At 46.6% G+C, this 15,993-nt stretch overlaps 1 protein-coding gene across 1 annotated transcript in view; it reads right to left on the reverse strand.

Moving 5' to 3' along the window:
- LOC122229894 overlaps positions 1-15,993 on the reverse strand; it is a 44,579-nt gene that overhangs the window by 5,088 nt on the left and 23,498 nt on the right. The window contains exons 4-5 of the mRNA XM_042955457.1: positions 2,187-2,251; positions 1,108-1,208 (exon numbers count right to left, since the gene is read on the reverse strand). Coding sequence (XP_042811391.1) covers positions 1,108-1,208; positions 2,187-2,251 — 166 coding nt within the window. The remainder of the gene's footprint in view (positions 1-1,107; positions 1,209-2,186; positions 2,252-15,993) is intronic.

The raw sequence follows: 15,993 nt of genomic DNA on the forward strand, positions 1-15,993 counted from the left end.
TTTTATATTATTTTTGTTTCCCTTCCCTTATGTTCATCTGTTTTGTCTCTTAAAGTCCTCATCTGAGTGAAGTCATATGATTTTTGTCTTTCTCTGACTGACTAATTTCACTTAGCATCATACCCTCCAGTTCCAGTCACGTAGTTGCAAATGGCAAGATCTCCTTCTTTTTGATTGCCAAGTAATACTCCATTGCATGTATATATCACATCTTCTTTATCCATTCATCCATCGATGGACATTTGGGCTCTTTCCATACTTTGGCTCTTGTGGATAGTGCTGCTCTAAACATTGGGGTGCACGTGTCCCTTTGAAACAGCATACCTGTATCCCTTGGATAAATACCTACTAGTGCAATTGCTGGGTCGTAGAGTCGTTCTATTTTTAGTTTTTTGAGGAACCTCCATCCTGTTTTCCAGAGTGGCGGCACCAGTTTGCATTCCCACATTATTTCTCTATGAATATATATCCTTTTTTTCTTTCCTTTTCACAAAAAAGTGTCATCACTTATGCATATGTATGTATATAACACACACACACACACACACACACACACACACACACACACTGAAAAACAGCAGCAGAGACACGTAGCACATAATTTCTCACTCTTGTTTACAACAAAATTTTAGACCACGTGTATATACCATAATCGTTCTCTGTTCTTGGATATGCGAGTTGTTTCCAGTTGGCTCCTATTATGGACAATGCTGCAGAGAACAGCTCTGAATAAAAGTCATTTCATAACGTGTGCAATTTCATCTGCAGAATCATTTCCCCAAATGGGATTTCTCTGTCAAAGGACAAATGCATCTGTAATAAGGATAGGTTTGGCCAAATTACTCTAAGATGGAAACTTCTGTGTGTCTGCTTTTAACCTGATAGAATGACATCCCTACCCCCACCCCTAGTCCCATGAAAGATCCAAGATCAAAGCTACAGTTACCATTGACAACAGCCCAACTGGGCTCATTACATCCCCTCAGGGCAACAATTACGTGGAAAAACTCAACCCTTCAGAATGGAAGGGAAGCTGAGGTTCTGAAGGGGAGATCAGGGGGTCCTAGATAAGAAGGAAGGAGGGTCCAGAGTATACCCACCTCGTACCCAGCAAAAGAGGGTTCCAAAAGGATCCTCCACATTAAACAGGAGTACAGTGAAAAGGGCAAAATGACGAATATGCGTTCTTGGCAAGAAGGCATACAGATCTACAGAAAGTGAAAAAGAATATAAAGACAGGAGGCAAAAGACAAAAAATTCCAGGGCGCCTGGGTGGCTCAGTCGGTTAAGCCTCTGACTTCGGCTCAGGCCATGACCTCACAGTCTGTGAGTTCGAGCCCCACATCGGGCTCTGTGCTGACAGCTCAGAGCCTGGAGCCTGCTTCGGATTCTGTGACTCCTTCTCTCTCTGCCCTTCCGCCTCTCATGCTCTGTCTCTCTCTCAAAAATAAATAAACATTAAAAGACAAAAAATTCCATTTTCATGAGGACGAGGTGCTCTGGACAGGTGCCTAGGTGGCTCAGTCGGTTAAGCGTCCAACTTTGGCTCAAGTCATGATCTCATGGTTCATGGGTTCAAGCCCTCCATCGGGCTCTGCACTGACAGTGTAGAGCCTGCTTGGGGTTCTCTCTCTCTCCCTCCCTCTCTCTCTGACCCTCCCCATTTCCTCTCTCTCTCTCTCAGAATAAATAAATAAACTAAAAAAAAAAAAAAAAAAAGACTATGTGCTCTTGAATCTGCCTAAATGTAAATCCCAACACCCTGCTATAAAAAAAGCCATGTGACTTTAGTACAAGTTACTTGATAACTCTGTGCTTTAATTTCATCATGTGTAGAGCGGTGATAATCACAGTACCCACCTTTAGGGTTTCTCTGAAGATCACAATGGCTGAGCACAGCACTCCTTGCGTGTTAGTGGCCATTATGGTTATGACATACATAACAAAGAAGCTGAAGGAACATTTCATTTACACAACCAGGGCTTACGCTCTGGGGCAGGGCTACTCCAAGAGCAGTCCATGGATGGACAAGCTGGCCGTCTCTGAAATGTCTGGTGCCAGTCCACCACAAGATGGGGACACCGTGCCAGGATGTAAATCAACCACATCAGGTAGGTATGCTTTTCAGTTCAGCTAACATTTTTTCATAGCAAGACACTTCCAATGCAGAGAGCCACACGGTTTACCTTCAGTGCCTGCTGCTTCTTCTATTACGAGACCAGCGTTCTGAATAGTGCTGCCCCAGGAGACGCTAAAGAGAAGGGTAACCAATGAAACAAAAGTATCGAAGCTGAGAGAACAGAATTCCCTGAAAAGAGAGACTGCAGACAAATCAAGGGTCTGACACCATTACGAAAAAACAGAAAAAAGGCAGCAAATGGAATAAACAGGATCAAAACCAAATCAGTTAAACGTGGTGGAAAGGTGTGAAGAAAAAAAAATCCGAGAATGCAGAATGGAAAAAAGACCATTGACAGTAAAGCAATAGGAAAAAAGATATAGCTATGGAGATTTGAAAAAGAAAAAAAAAAAAAAAGCAAATGGAATGAAAACCAATGCATCTGAAATAGAAAATTCGATGAATGTCAACACAAAATTCGAAGATGTAACAGATTCACCAGCCTCAATCAAACGCTCAGCCTTACTGAGCCCAATCAGACATTATGTGCCTTCGATGTAATTCGATATGATGTACACAGCATAATGCATGAAGCAGTCTTGCCAAAAACGTTTAGCCTGACTCTAGCCAAGCCTTTGGATATAATTACCAGTTTACAGAAATAAGGAGGATGTGAAAAATGTCCACCAGGAGGGGAATGGAGAAAAAATTGTTTCATGCCCATTATCACAGAATACCAGTCAGCAACATGTAGGAAAGAACTACTGATAAACGCACTGAAGCGGATGAATCCCAGACTAATTATGTTGTATGAAGGAAGCCAGACCAAACACAAGTACAGATTTTTATTCCATTTATATCAAAATCGAGAGAATTCAAATTGATCTATAGAGACAGAGAACATTCCTTTCGGACCTGCTTAGGAGAGAGGGAGCTTTGACACTTCTCTTCCTTATAGTATTTAGTCCTTGTCCCACATGGCATTCTTGAGAAATGCTTTGCCCTCTGTTTTCAAAAATCCACAGTACTTATACAGCTCTGTTCTAGATAGTTATGAGTTACAAATCAGGCTGCCCTCTCACTAGACTTGGGTCCATCCTCTCACGACCGTGGAGTAAGGATTTATAATTTGAGGATACGCCGAGGCAGAATCTAAACAACACAAACAGGGGCGCCTGGGTGGCTCAGTCGGTAAAGCGTCCGGCTTCGGCTCAGGTCATGGTCTCACGGTGTGTGAGTTCGAGCCCAACAGCCCCACGTCGAGCTCTGCTGACAGCTCGGAGCCTGGAGCCTGCTTCCGATTCTGTGTCTCCCTCTCTCTCTGTCCCTCCACCTCATGCGTGTGCGCTCTCTTTCTCAAAATAAATAAATAAATATTTTAAAAATAATAATAAATAAATAAAGACACCGGTGAGGGAAGTAAGCCATGCAGGTACGTGGAGGAAGAGCATCCTGGCCCTGAGGCCAGAGGGTGCCTAATGACTGATGAGCAATGGGAGGTGGGGTACGGTGGGGCTTGAGAGCGCAGCGTAGAGAAGGAGGAGATAATGGGGAGCGGATGCCAGAGGAGGGTTTTGAGCAGAGGGATGCCACGGCCGGACTTTGGTGTTTGTAGGGTGGCTCTGCTGCACTGAGAACAGAACGGAGAGAAGCAAGACCACTTGTTCGGAAGCTGTTGCAGGACCCAGGAGGAAAACGGTGGTGGCTGGGACCAGTACACAGTGGAAGTGGTGGGCAGGCGCTGGATCTGGGGTATATTTTGCAGAACTGGTAGGGTTTGCTCACGATGCTGAGTGGGCAGAGAATACAGAGTTAGGAGTTTGGGGGACAGGCCCAGCCAGGAGTTGTGTATTTGGCTTTTATCAGTGTACTGACTGTATCTGAAGTTTGTACATTTATTTATTTGAGAGAGACACAGAGAGCACAAGCTGGGGAGGGACAGGGAGAGGGGGAGAGAGAATCCCAAGCAGGCTCCGCGCTGTCAGTGCAGAGCCCGATGTGGGGCTTGAACTCACAAACCATGAGATCATGACCTGGGATGAAATCAAGTCGGACGCTTAACCGACGGAGCCAGCCAGGCGCCCCAACGTATACAGACTATTTTTAAAACCTAAAGACTGTAGGGGCACCTGGGTGGCTCTGTTGGTTAAGTATCTGACTTCGGCTCAGGTCAGGATCTCTCGGTTTGTGAGTTCGAGCCCCGTGTGGGGCTCTGTGCTGACAGCGTGGAGCCTGGAGCCTTCTTCGGATTCTGTGTCTCCCTCTCTCTCTGCCTCCCCAACTTGTGCTCTGTCTCTTTCTCTAAAAAATAATTAAACATTGAAAAGAATGGAAGAGAGGCGCCTGGGTGGCTGAGTCAGTTAAGCATCTGACTTTGGCTCAGGTCATGATCTCTTGGTTCATGTGTTTGAGCCTTGGGTGATGCTGTGCTGACAGCTGGGAGCCTGGAGCCTGCTTCAGATTCTGCGTCTCCCTCTCTCTCTCTGCCCCTCCCCCGCTCATGCTCTGTCTCTCAATAATAAATAAACATTAAAAAAAATTTAAAAAAAAAAAAAAACCAAAGACTGTAGGAGATGGTTAAGGGAAGGAGTAGAGATAGAAAAAGGAAACGGTCCAAGGGCCGAGCCCTAAGGCACTCCAACAGTGTAAGGTCAAGAACAGAAAAGACCAGCAAAGACAGAAAGTGAGCAGTTAGGAAGGCCAGAGGAGTCCTAGGAGAGTGTGGCGCTAACTCAGAAGCTAAGGGAAGGAAGCGGCTCAAGGAAAGACAGCGTGCAGCTGTCTTCCAGCGCCTCCAAAGGCAAGATGGGACAGGCTGCCGGAGGAGCCACGGATGCAGGACCTACTGATTCGGTAAGGGCGGCTTCGGTGGGCTTGTGTCAAACACGAGGGAGGGGAAGCCTCACCGGACAGGGTTGAAAACAAAAGAAAAGACGTTCAAAGCTGAGTATAGAGCGTGACGTGGAAGAGTTCTGCCATAAAGGAGAAAAGGGAGTAAGAGCTGGGGGGAGGGGGCCTGGAGCCCTAAGAGGATTTGCTACAAAGATGACTGCTCCAGAGAGCGAGCTAGCGGAGGTACAGTTTGGTGATGCCGGAGGGAAGGAGGGAAAAAAATGAGGGAAGACCCATGTAGGCGAGGCGGGGGTGGGATCCAATGTCAGTTAAGAATCTTGATCTTGGCTCAGGTCACGATCTCGCAGTTCATAAGTTCGAGCTCCGCATCGGGCTCTGCGCTGACAGGGCAGAGCCTGCTTGGGATTCTCTCTCTCCCTGCCCCTTCCCTGCTTGCAGGTGCTCTCTCTCTCAAAATAAATACATAAACTTAAAAAAGAAATTAAAAAAAAAAAAAAAAAGAGGGGTGCCTGAGTGGCTCAGTCGGGTGAGCATCTGACTTCAGCTCATGTCACGATCTCACAGTTTGTGAGTTCGAGCCCCGCGTCAGACTCTGTGCTGACAGCTCAGAGCCTGGAGCCTGCTTCTGATTCTGTGTCTCCCTCTCTCTCTGCCTCTCCCCCGCTCATGCTCTATCTCTCTCTGTGTCAAAAATAAAGATAAACATTAAAAAAATTAGAAAAAAAAAGAAACAGGCTTCGTGTGAGTTGATTTTTCACAACTGTAGGCTGATGTACATGTTCTCAGCATGCAGAGGGTGGCTGTGCTAAGCTGCGATGTTCGGTACGTGGGGTGTATTAAATGCACTTTTGACTTAGGAGATGTTCAACTGACGATCGGTTCATCAGGATGCAACGCGAGATCGTTCAGTCCAGGAAGATGTGGACTCAGGTTCCACCAAGAAGGAGTTCTGCCTCCAGGTGGCGACGCAGAAATTGTGCCTGAGTTTCCAGCCTTGGACTCAAGATGCAACACCAGCTCTTGCCTGGGTTTCCAGCGCTGCAGACTTCAGGCCCTGGAGCCCTAAACCATGCAAGCCAATTCCTTAAAATAAATGCACCCTGCCCCCCACCCTCCGCCCTCTATACAACCTACCGGTCCTTCTTCTCTAGAGAACCCTACCGTAACCTTCTTTAAAGGTGTGTTGCCCTTGAGTTAGGAGTTCACCTTTGCATTTTTTTCCTTTTTTATTATTATTATTTTTTAATATAATTTATTGTCAAACTGGCTAACATATAGGGTGTAAAGTGTGCTCTTGGTTTTAGGGGTAGATCCCCATGATTCATCATTTACATACAACACCCAGTGCTCATCCCAACAAGTGCCCTCCTCAATGCCCATCACCCATGTTCCCCTCTCCCCCACCCCCCCCCCTCAGTTTGTTCTCTGTACTTAAGAATCTCTTATGGTTTGCCTCCCTCCCTCTCTGTAACTATTTTTCCCCCCATGTTTGACCACCTGGGAAGAGGATCCCAAAACAGCAATAAGTGAAACAATGTCAGCAATAATTTGATAAAATATGAGAACATATACAGTTTTCAGGGTGTCCATGTATTTACCCCAGAAAAAGCTTGTTACTGAGATTACTGCCCCTGAAATGTAATACATTTAAGATTAAGGCCCCTAGTGCTTGACTCCTTCAGCCCTGAAGGTTTTCCCTATCTGAACAGCACCATCTTGTGGCAAATACGCATAAAATCAACAGTGTCTTCCCTCGTTCAATTACTACGTTTCATCGGTATTAACAAATAAGTATTGTGGAAAACTTACTCTGTACCAAGACCTACTGGGTTTTCGGGATGTGAAGCCGGGATGAGTAGACGATAAGTAGACAATCACTGCACTGCTGCTTTGTCCAGGACACCAGGTGCTACGAAAGCACTCAGGAGAGACACCTGCATCGGACGACACTTGCATGAGTAAGGCTGAGGGACGTGGACACTTACCAGGCAGGGGGAACAGCATGTGCAAAAACACAGAGCAAAGTACATTAGGATCATTTCACACTAGGTGTTTATATGCCTCGAGTATGAGTAGGAGGAGGCGGGGGGAGCAGTACCAGCAAGAGGTAGGGATGGAGATACACAGGATTAATGAGGGAGCTACCTAATATATTCTGTTCCGGACTTTGAATGCGATCGTGTTGGCAGACAGAGAGCCCTTGGAAGGTGGTAAGTAGGAGAGACATGATCTGACTTGTGCAGGACAGGTTAAGACAGCTGCAGGTATGGAGACCAGGCTGGGATGTGTAAGGCTCTAGACTGGGAGAACGTTGAGCTGAGAGGCTGCTGCCGTAACCTAGGTGAGGGAGCAGAGCCCTGTACTAAGGAAGTGACAGGGGACACGAAGATATGCAGGGAGTCACAGGGGCTCACAGAGAAAGAACCAGGTATGCCCCTCAAGCGGGTGCCCTGTGGAACTGGGTGGGTCATGCTGCCATTTGCTGTCGTGAACAGGGCGGGGGAGAGGGTGGGGTATGACCTATTCATCTAGTCTGGGACACAGGGAGCTTGTCCCGAGACCTGGAAGAGCAGCTGGCCATCAGGCACTCACACGTGTAGGAGGCTCAGGAGATCAAATCTTGAGCATCTGAGAACAGCTAGAAAGAGGAGAGCAGAGAGCTGAAGACACAACCACTGCCGGGAGGGGCATCTGGAGGAGGAGGGGCCATAACAGAGCGGGAGGAGGGCCGCCTGGCTGGCTCGGATGGTTAAGCCTCCTGATTCTGGCTCAGGTCATGATCTCACGCTTCATGGGACTGAGCCTCGCACCGGGCTCTGTGCTGACAGCACGGAGCCTGCTTGGGATTCTTGCTCTGCCCCTCCCCCATTCGCATGCTCACCCTCCTTCAAAATTAAACAAACTTAAAAAAAAAAAAGGAGGGGGGAAAATGGCAACGGAGGAACGGGAAAATCAGACACATGATGGTGCCAGGAGTGGGACCATCCGATCAGCGTCCACAGCATCCAGCACCTCGAGGTCCACTGGGGCAATTACAGACGCACGGTGGCATCACCAAAGGAGACGAGAGTATACAGGACGTGAGGGCAAGCCTGGCCAAGAAGGAGAGGAGGGGCCAGGAGTTACAAGGGAATGCAGGGTCCAGAGGGGATTTCTAATGAGATCTCTTAATAAAGAAAACTTGGAACGCTTACAAATAGAGGGAATGTGCTAGTAGAGAGACAAACGATGAAAAACAGGGGTGTGAGCTTCCTGTTAGCCTCTTGGTCACTGGGCAGCTTGACCTCGCCTACCTACCCCCTCCTGCTCTAGGAAAGGAGAGAGGCCATTCAACGCCTGAGTGTGCTAGGTCCCAGCACAACGTCCGTGATGAACACTGCAGAAGATGTCGTGACTTACAGAACCTGAGGGGACAAAGCAAGTGCCCTTTTGTTTCCATGAGGGGGTAGCTGCATTGCACTGGAGGCAGCGGGCCGCTTTCGCTAGTGCTGTCTGGAAGCTCAAGTGTGGAAACACAGCAGAGAGTGTGGATGATAAGCAGCCAGAGGGGTGTTCCGCAGCAGACTGCAGATACGCGCATCCAACATTTCCTCCCACCTCCTTTTAGTGGACCTTCCGTACTTCCTGTACCACAAGGACTAAAAGCTGTATTTTCTAGACTCCCTTCAAGGTAAGATTCCAGGCATAACTTAAGTTCTGCCGATCAGATGCACTTACACGTCGGAGGGAACTAGGCAGAGGCGGAGCACAAGGCGGCTGTTTTGCTGCTTAAGGCTCCGGCAGAGCTGCTGTGATTCAGGAGCTGGCAGCCAGCTGATTTGGCAGGAGCCGTCAGGGCAAGAGCCCAGTTCCACCAGACCAGCTCTGCTCAGCGGTGCTATGAGGGGTTCTTAGAAACTCAACCTACAGTCTAGTTCTTCAACTTTCCCAACAATACTGTAAATCCTGTAACGGCCTCCAATGCACGCCTTTCTGCTTCAACCAGCCGGAGTAAGTTGTGTTCTGTGCAACTAAACTCTGAGGGACACGACATCCACATTCACGACCAAGCGCTACTGCAGAGGTAAGCAGCAAGACACAACCAGCCGCCTGTTTTTGTAAATAAAGTTTCATTGAAAGAAAGCCATGCACATTCACTGATGTGATGTCTCTGGCTAACTGCATGCTAGAGAGGCAGAGTTGAGTAGTCCCAACAGAAACTGTATGGCCCGTAGAGCCTATGATATTTACTGTCTGGCCCTTTCTGGAAAAAACTGGCTGAACTACAGCAATTCCCTGAACTACAACACGGGGGTGCCAAGCTCCATCAGGCTCCGTCATACAAAAGAACAGACCTATGCCAGCCAGGTGAGGAACATGTGTACTTTTCTTTGACTTCTTTACATTGGGAGTCTTTTTTTTTTTAATGTCTATTTATGGGAGACACAGACTGACAGAGAGAGAGACAGACAGAATGGGAGGGGGGGAGGGGCAGAGAGAGAGACACATAGAATCCAAAGCAGGCTCCAGGCTCCAAGCTGTCAGCACAGAGCCCGATGCAGGGCTCGAACTCGTGAACCCTGAGACCATGACCTGGATGCTTAACCGACTGAGCCACCCAGGTGCCCCAGGTGTTCTGGTTTTAACCTCTTCACTCTTGGCTTCTCCTTACCTCACCTACTCTCATCTTCTCCTTGTTCCTTATTCCAAACGCCCTCATTTTAAAATGTTATTTCATCGTCTATTGTACGTATCTATTCATGCATCTGAAATCCCAATGCTGAAATGGAACATTTTTTTCCTTCTCTTTTGAAAGAGGGGAAGGTAATAAGTACACATGTTACTGATAACATCACAGAACTAGTTCCTTGGGATAAAAATGAGAAATAAACATTATAAACAGTCTTTTATCCCCCAACAGCTTTTCATAAAGATAAAAATATTATTTTTCATTCCCATCCCCACCTATTGTAAAAAGAGAACAGAATGTTGCTATAAAATCTTGACATTCTGATAGTGGTTTACTCACCACACAACTTACAAACTTGTGTAATATTCTCTGAACCCGCTCCCACACGTTTCTTCTTCCCATTAAAACTACCTATTCCTGGTACCATTCAAAAACTCTCCAAGTGAGGGACTGTTGTTTCCTAATGATAACCAGGGACGTTCCAAAAAAAAAAAAAAAAATGACTGCACATTGTTTTTGATACGTGGACTATTTTTCTTTCATTTTCTATATTTAAAAATGAGAACTGGCCTTAGCAGGCAAATCTTCTCCAAACCAGGAAGAACGTTTTCTAAAACTGCTGAATGTAAAAACAGCAAACTGCACATCTTATCAAAATGAGGCTCAAGGCAAGCACGGGGGTGTGTTTTTAATATTAGAGAGCCTCGAAACCAGCAATGATTTAAGAGCCACCACAGGCTTTGTGGAATTCTGGAGAATAACATTCAGTATCCAACAGCAACCCACACAAAAGGTCAGGAGCAAAGGGCTGTTCAAAAAGCAAAAAAAAGGCAGTAACCTCTGGGACAGTATTTCAACGGGAGGCGAGAGAAGGTGAAGGTGCAACAGCTTGTGAGGGTCAAGCCAAGGCCGACCACAGGCAAAAACAGCAGCGTGATCAGTGTCACTAGCGGAGTAAGCAAGGGAAAAGGTGAGAGAGATCAGCAAGGGAAAAGGTGAGAGGGAAAAGGTGAGAGACAGGTGTTAGATCACATAGGGTGCTGAAGCCATCATAAGAGTTCGGTTTTTCTGCTTTTGATGAGAAGCTACCAGGTTTTGAAGGGAAGTGAAAGTTGTGATTACATGTTTTTTGGTTTTTTGTAATCACTGCCGTTGGGAGAAAGGCTGTAGGGGAGCCAGGGCAGAACCAGGAAGACCAAATCAGAGACTTACAGTCATCTAAGCAAGAAGGCACTGTAGTTTTTGTTAGAGAGGGTGGGATACGTGGTCAGACTTGAGATATCTTTTCAAGGTAGAGTTGACAGAATGTGCTGGATGCTTGGATGTTGGGTCAGAACTAAAAGGATGAGTCAGGGACGATTCCTAGAGTTTTAGCCTAGATGAAAGACAGTAACATTTACCGTGATGAGGAAGGTAAATGAGGGAAAAACTAAAGGGAGGGTTGGGTGGGTGCGGTATTACTAATTCTGTTTGGACACACTACACTTATTTTTTTTTAACGTTTTATTTAAAGAGAGAGAGAGAACAAGCAGGAGACGGGCAGAGAGAGAGGGAAACACAGAATCCGAACCAGGCTCCCGGCTCTGAATTATCAGCACAGATCCAGACACAGGGCTCGAACTCATGAACCGGAAGATCATGACCTGAGCTGAAGTCAGACCCTTAACCGACTCAGCCACTCAGACACCCCTGGACACACAACATTTAAATGTCCATCAGACTTCCAAGTGGAGATGCTGAGTAAACAGTTGGAGATAAGCATCTGGAACTCAGGACAGAAAAGTTAAAGATAAACATTTGGAAGTTGTCAGCTTAGAGATGTTATTTATAGCCATGGACTGCCCCTTGGGAGGGGTGCCTGGGTGGTTCAGTGGGTTAAGCCTGGGGCTGCAGCTCAGGTCATGATCTCACCATCGGTGGGTTTGAACCCTGCATCGGGCTCTGTACTGTCGTAACAGCTCAGAGCCTGGAGCCTGCTTCAGATTCTGTGTCTCCGTCTCTCTCTGCCCCTCCCTGGTTCGTGCTCTGTCTCTCTCTCTCAAAAAATAAAGATTAAAAAAAATTTTTTTTTAAATAAAAAGAAAGAAACTTCCTTGGGAGAAATTATGCCTAGAAAGAGAATATGGCCAGTACTGAGTGCTGTGGCACTCTGAACACTCAGTGGTTGGGAAAAAGAAACCTAGAGACACAGAAGGAGTGGCCAGTGAGATGGGAGGAAATGCAGGAAAATGTGGTGACCTGGAAGTCAATGGAAGGAAAAACGTGGAGAAGGGAGCAATCAATTGTGCCGTATAAGGTGAAAACTGGCACAGACCCTAGATTTCCCGAGAACGGGTGGGGAGACAGCCTGACTGAGATGAGAGGGGGTTGGAGGAAAACAGGAGTGGACCTAGAAACTTGGGAAGCAAGTCTTTCATTCAAAAAGCTGGTTTTTTGTTTTGTTCTTTAAAAAAAGGGAGCAGAGAAATGGGTAGGACCTAGAATGGGGATGTTCGGTCTAGGGGGTGTTAAGGACGAGATTTATCTGCAGATGTTTGTTAAATAAATAAATAACACCACGAGGAATGACAAGACAGGAGGTGCCAATGATTCAACAGTCTAAACGCAGTTTATACTTCAAGTTCCATATAGCTGGACACATGAGTGACATTTACTGTGTTTCAAAAGGAGATAAGGTAGGGGCGCCTGGGTGGCGCAGTCGGTTAAGCATCTGACTTCAGCCAGGTCACGATCTCACGGTCTGTGAGTTCGAGCCCCGCGTCAGGCTCTGGGCTGATGGCTCAGAGCCTGGAGCCTGTTTCCGATTCTGTGTCTCCCTCTCTCTCTGTCCCTCCCCCGTTCATGCTCTGTCTCTCTCTGTCCCAAAAATAAATAAACGTTGAAAAAAAAAATTAAAAAAAAAAAAAAAGGAGATAAGGTGGTTTTCTATACCTGCTCATCTACTTTCCGATTTAAATGAGATATATGGAGTTGGAGAGCTTTAGAATCAACACACTACTTCAAGTGTTAAAATGTATCAGATCTGTAAATATATATATATATATATATAAATAAATGTATCTCTTTAAAAATATATGTAAAAAATATATGTATTTTTTTAGTTTACTGCCTAAAAACTAGATCACAGTTGCCAGCCCAAATTGCTTTTATCCAAATTAGCTTTTAGCCAAATACGAAAACCAAAACCGAAAGCTTCAGCATTGGTTCCGTGTGTGTCCAGTTGAGGCTCAAGGAGAACCTCTCGGCCACTTGGTTATATTCTGAGGTTTTTCCCAGAAACAGGTTTTCTGGTCAAAGGGAAACCTATAAGCAAGGCAGAAGCAAGGCGCGGATTCTCCCTGCAAGGGGAGGCAAGCACCCACCGAAGGGACGGCGCCGCGCCGGCCAGCCCCAAGCTCGCCCTGCGCCCCGATGCCGCTCCCGCCCGGACGCCCGCTACTCGCCTGGATGGGGGGGGCGACCCGCGCGGGGCCCCGCGACTCCCTAGTCTTCCTCTCCCTCTAGGCGACCCCGCCGGCGGCGACTTCCCCACGCGCCGCAGGGAGGAGGGTGTGCGGCCAGGAGCGCAGGCCCCGCCCCTCGCGTGTCCACGCCCACCGGCCCCACTCGCCGCGGAGGGAGGGTGCCCGGCCGGGCGCGCAGGCTCCGCCCCTCGCGAGCCCACGCCCACCGTTCCCGCTTGCCTCCGGGAAGAGGAGGTGTCCGTGTCCGGCGCGCCAGCTTCTCTCCTCAGAGGCGCTGGGATGCTAGTCCCTAGAGGTCAGCCCCGCGGGAACAAGTCCCGGGAACCTTCCTGGGTCTCTGCGCAGAAGGAAGAGCCAGGCAGAGGACCGGCAGTGGCGCGGGGGGAATGTCACCGAGGCGAACGGGCACGTTCTCTGCGCTGCTTTGTAATGTCCCCGGACGCCCGGGCTTGGAGGTTCAGGTGCGGGTGACGCCGTTGTGTTTGCTCCGTACAGACCTGGGTGCTGGGATGAGGGGCGCAGCCGCTGCCTCCACGCCTCCCAGACAGGAGGAGCCCCTAAACTCAGAAGGAAGGAAACCCTGGGCTTACCCCAACCCTAGACCTTGCCGATATCCAGCCGTTCCCGCGGTCCCCCTGGCTTCTCCTTTCCCTTTGGGGCCCTTTCACTGACTAGTGCTGTTGTCAGCTATATCCGTGCGCGGTGCATCACCCCCTCCCCGAAGAAGCCACCCTGACAAAGTTTCCTCTCTACGGTCCCTTGGCCATAACGGAAACAGACTGAAACAACGCTGAATATGAAGAGAAAAGAAAAAAAGCAAACAAGAAGAAGCATAAAAAGCCTTATACAGCCAAATGCCTAATCCCACTCTGTCCTCCTCAAACTCCCAATCCTAGTCATAACCCTATCAACCCAGTTCAGAAATTCTCTCCACCTCCATTTCTTTTAATTCTCAGTCAATTCCTATTCCCTGCCCAAAGTTTCCTGTCTGTACTTCGTCTGACAACCCTTCCAATCCCTGCTTTTTAATGTTTTCATCGAAAAAACACCAATGACAAGTGAGATAAACATTGATTTCCCCCATTCACCATCCACGTGGCATGCATAAATCAGCCCAGAGTCACCAATGTCAAAGGCAAACTGACTTGAATTGTTCCCGTTTTATATTTTAAATCGCTCCAAATTTTGCATTCTTCTTCACGAATATTCACGTGGTGTAGTAAGAAAACATTTTTTTTTAAATTTTTTTTTTAACGTTTATTTACTTTTGAGACAGAGGATGAACGGCGGAGAGTCAGAGAGAGAGAGGGAGACACAGAATCTGAAACAAGCTCCAGGCTCTGAGCTGTCAGCACAGAGCCCTACGCGGGGCTCGAACTCAAGAGCCGTGAGATCATGACCTGAGCCGAAGTCGGACGCTTAACCGACTGAGCCACCCAGGCGCCCCAAGAAAACATTTTTAATTGGTCATGAGTTTAATAATTTGAAATTTCTCTCCAAATTATCTAAAGTTACATTTCAAGAAAGTGCACCATCTATGCTATAAATATTTAGTATCATGTATGTACAGGCACGAGGGATATACTGTCGAGAAGACACATGGTCCCTGTCCTCATGGAGATTTTGTAGTCTAGTCCAAGAGACAGACAATAGATATGTAAACAAGACAACTAGGAATATTCATTGTTGGGGCTCCTGGGTGGCTCAGTGAGTTAAGCCTCTGACTTCTGCTCAGGTCATGAGCTCACTGTTCCTGGGTTCCAGCCCTGTGCTGGGCTCTGTGCTGACAGCTCAGAGCCTGGAGCCTGCTTCAGATTCTGTGTCTTCCTTTCTCTCTGTCCCTCCCCCACTTGCTTGCTGTCTCTATCAAAGATAAACATTAAAAAATTTTTTTTAAAGAATATTCATTGGTGATGAATGAATGAAATAAGCAAAGTGGGGAGGAGTGCTAATTAAGTCAGAGAAGAGATGGCTTTTCCAACATGTAAAATATTTTCCTGTGGCTTAACACCCCTGAAACGCTTGGCATTAAATACTGGTATGTTCAAGGTCTTGGGCCTCTGACCTTTTTAGTTTGCTCTACAACTTTCCTGGATAACTAACATATGCCCAGACACACTCACATAACTCAGTAAGGATATAAATGATGAACATGATTAATGAACCTGACCTGATCGACATACACAGACATCAAGTACACATGGAACATTAACAAAATTAGACATGAACAAAATTAGACCATATTTTTGGCCATAGAGCACATTTCAACAAAGAAAAATAAAAAAAATCAAGAGTGAAATACAGACTATGTTCTCTAACCTAGGTATTAGTGTGAAAAACAAAATAAAAAGATAACTAGAAAAAACCCTATATTTGGAAATTAAAAAACATTTCAAAATAACCCATGGGTCAAAAAACAAACAGAAATCACAAAATATTTTGATCTGTTACTAAAAATACTATATATCAAAACTTGTGGGACATAACTAAAAACATAACTAGAGGGGAATTTCTAGTCTTAAAAGTACATATTAGAGGGGTACCTGGGTGGCTCAGTCGCTTAAGCGTCCACCTTTGGCTCAGGTCATGATCTCATGGTTCACAAGTTCAAGCCCTGCGTTGGGCTCTGTCCTGACAGCTCAGAGCCTGAAACCTGCTTTGGATTCTGTGTTTCCCTCTCTCCATGCCCCTCCCCAACTCAGGCTCCATCTGTCTCTCAAAAAAAAAAAAAAAAGTACACATCACAAAACAAAGCCAGAGAAATAGAAAAAAGTGAGGATGAACAAAAGCAAACGATGGTTCTTCAAAAAGACTAATAAAATTAATAAATTGGTAAAACTACTCTGGAAAAAATAGGATAGAAGCCACAAATAATACTAGAAGTAAAA

Source organism: Panthera leo, chromosome A1 (assembly GCF_018350215.1).
Source record: "Panthera leo isolate Ple1 chromosome A1, P.leo_Ple1_pat1.1, whole genome shotgun sequence".
In the NCBI taxonomy this organism is placed as follows: domain Eukaryota; kingdom Metazoa; phylum Chordata; class Mammalia; order Carnivora; family Felidae; genus Panthera; species Panthera leo.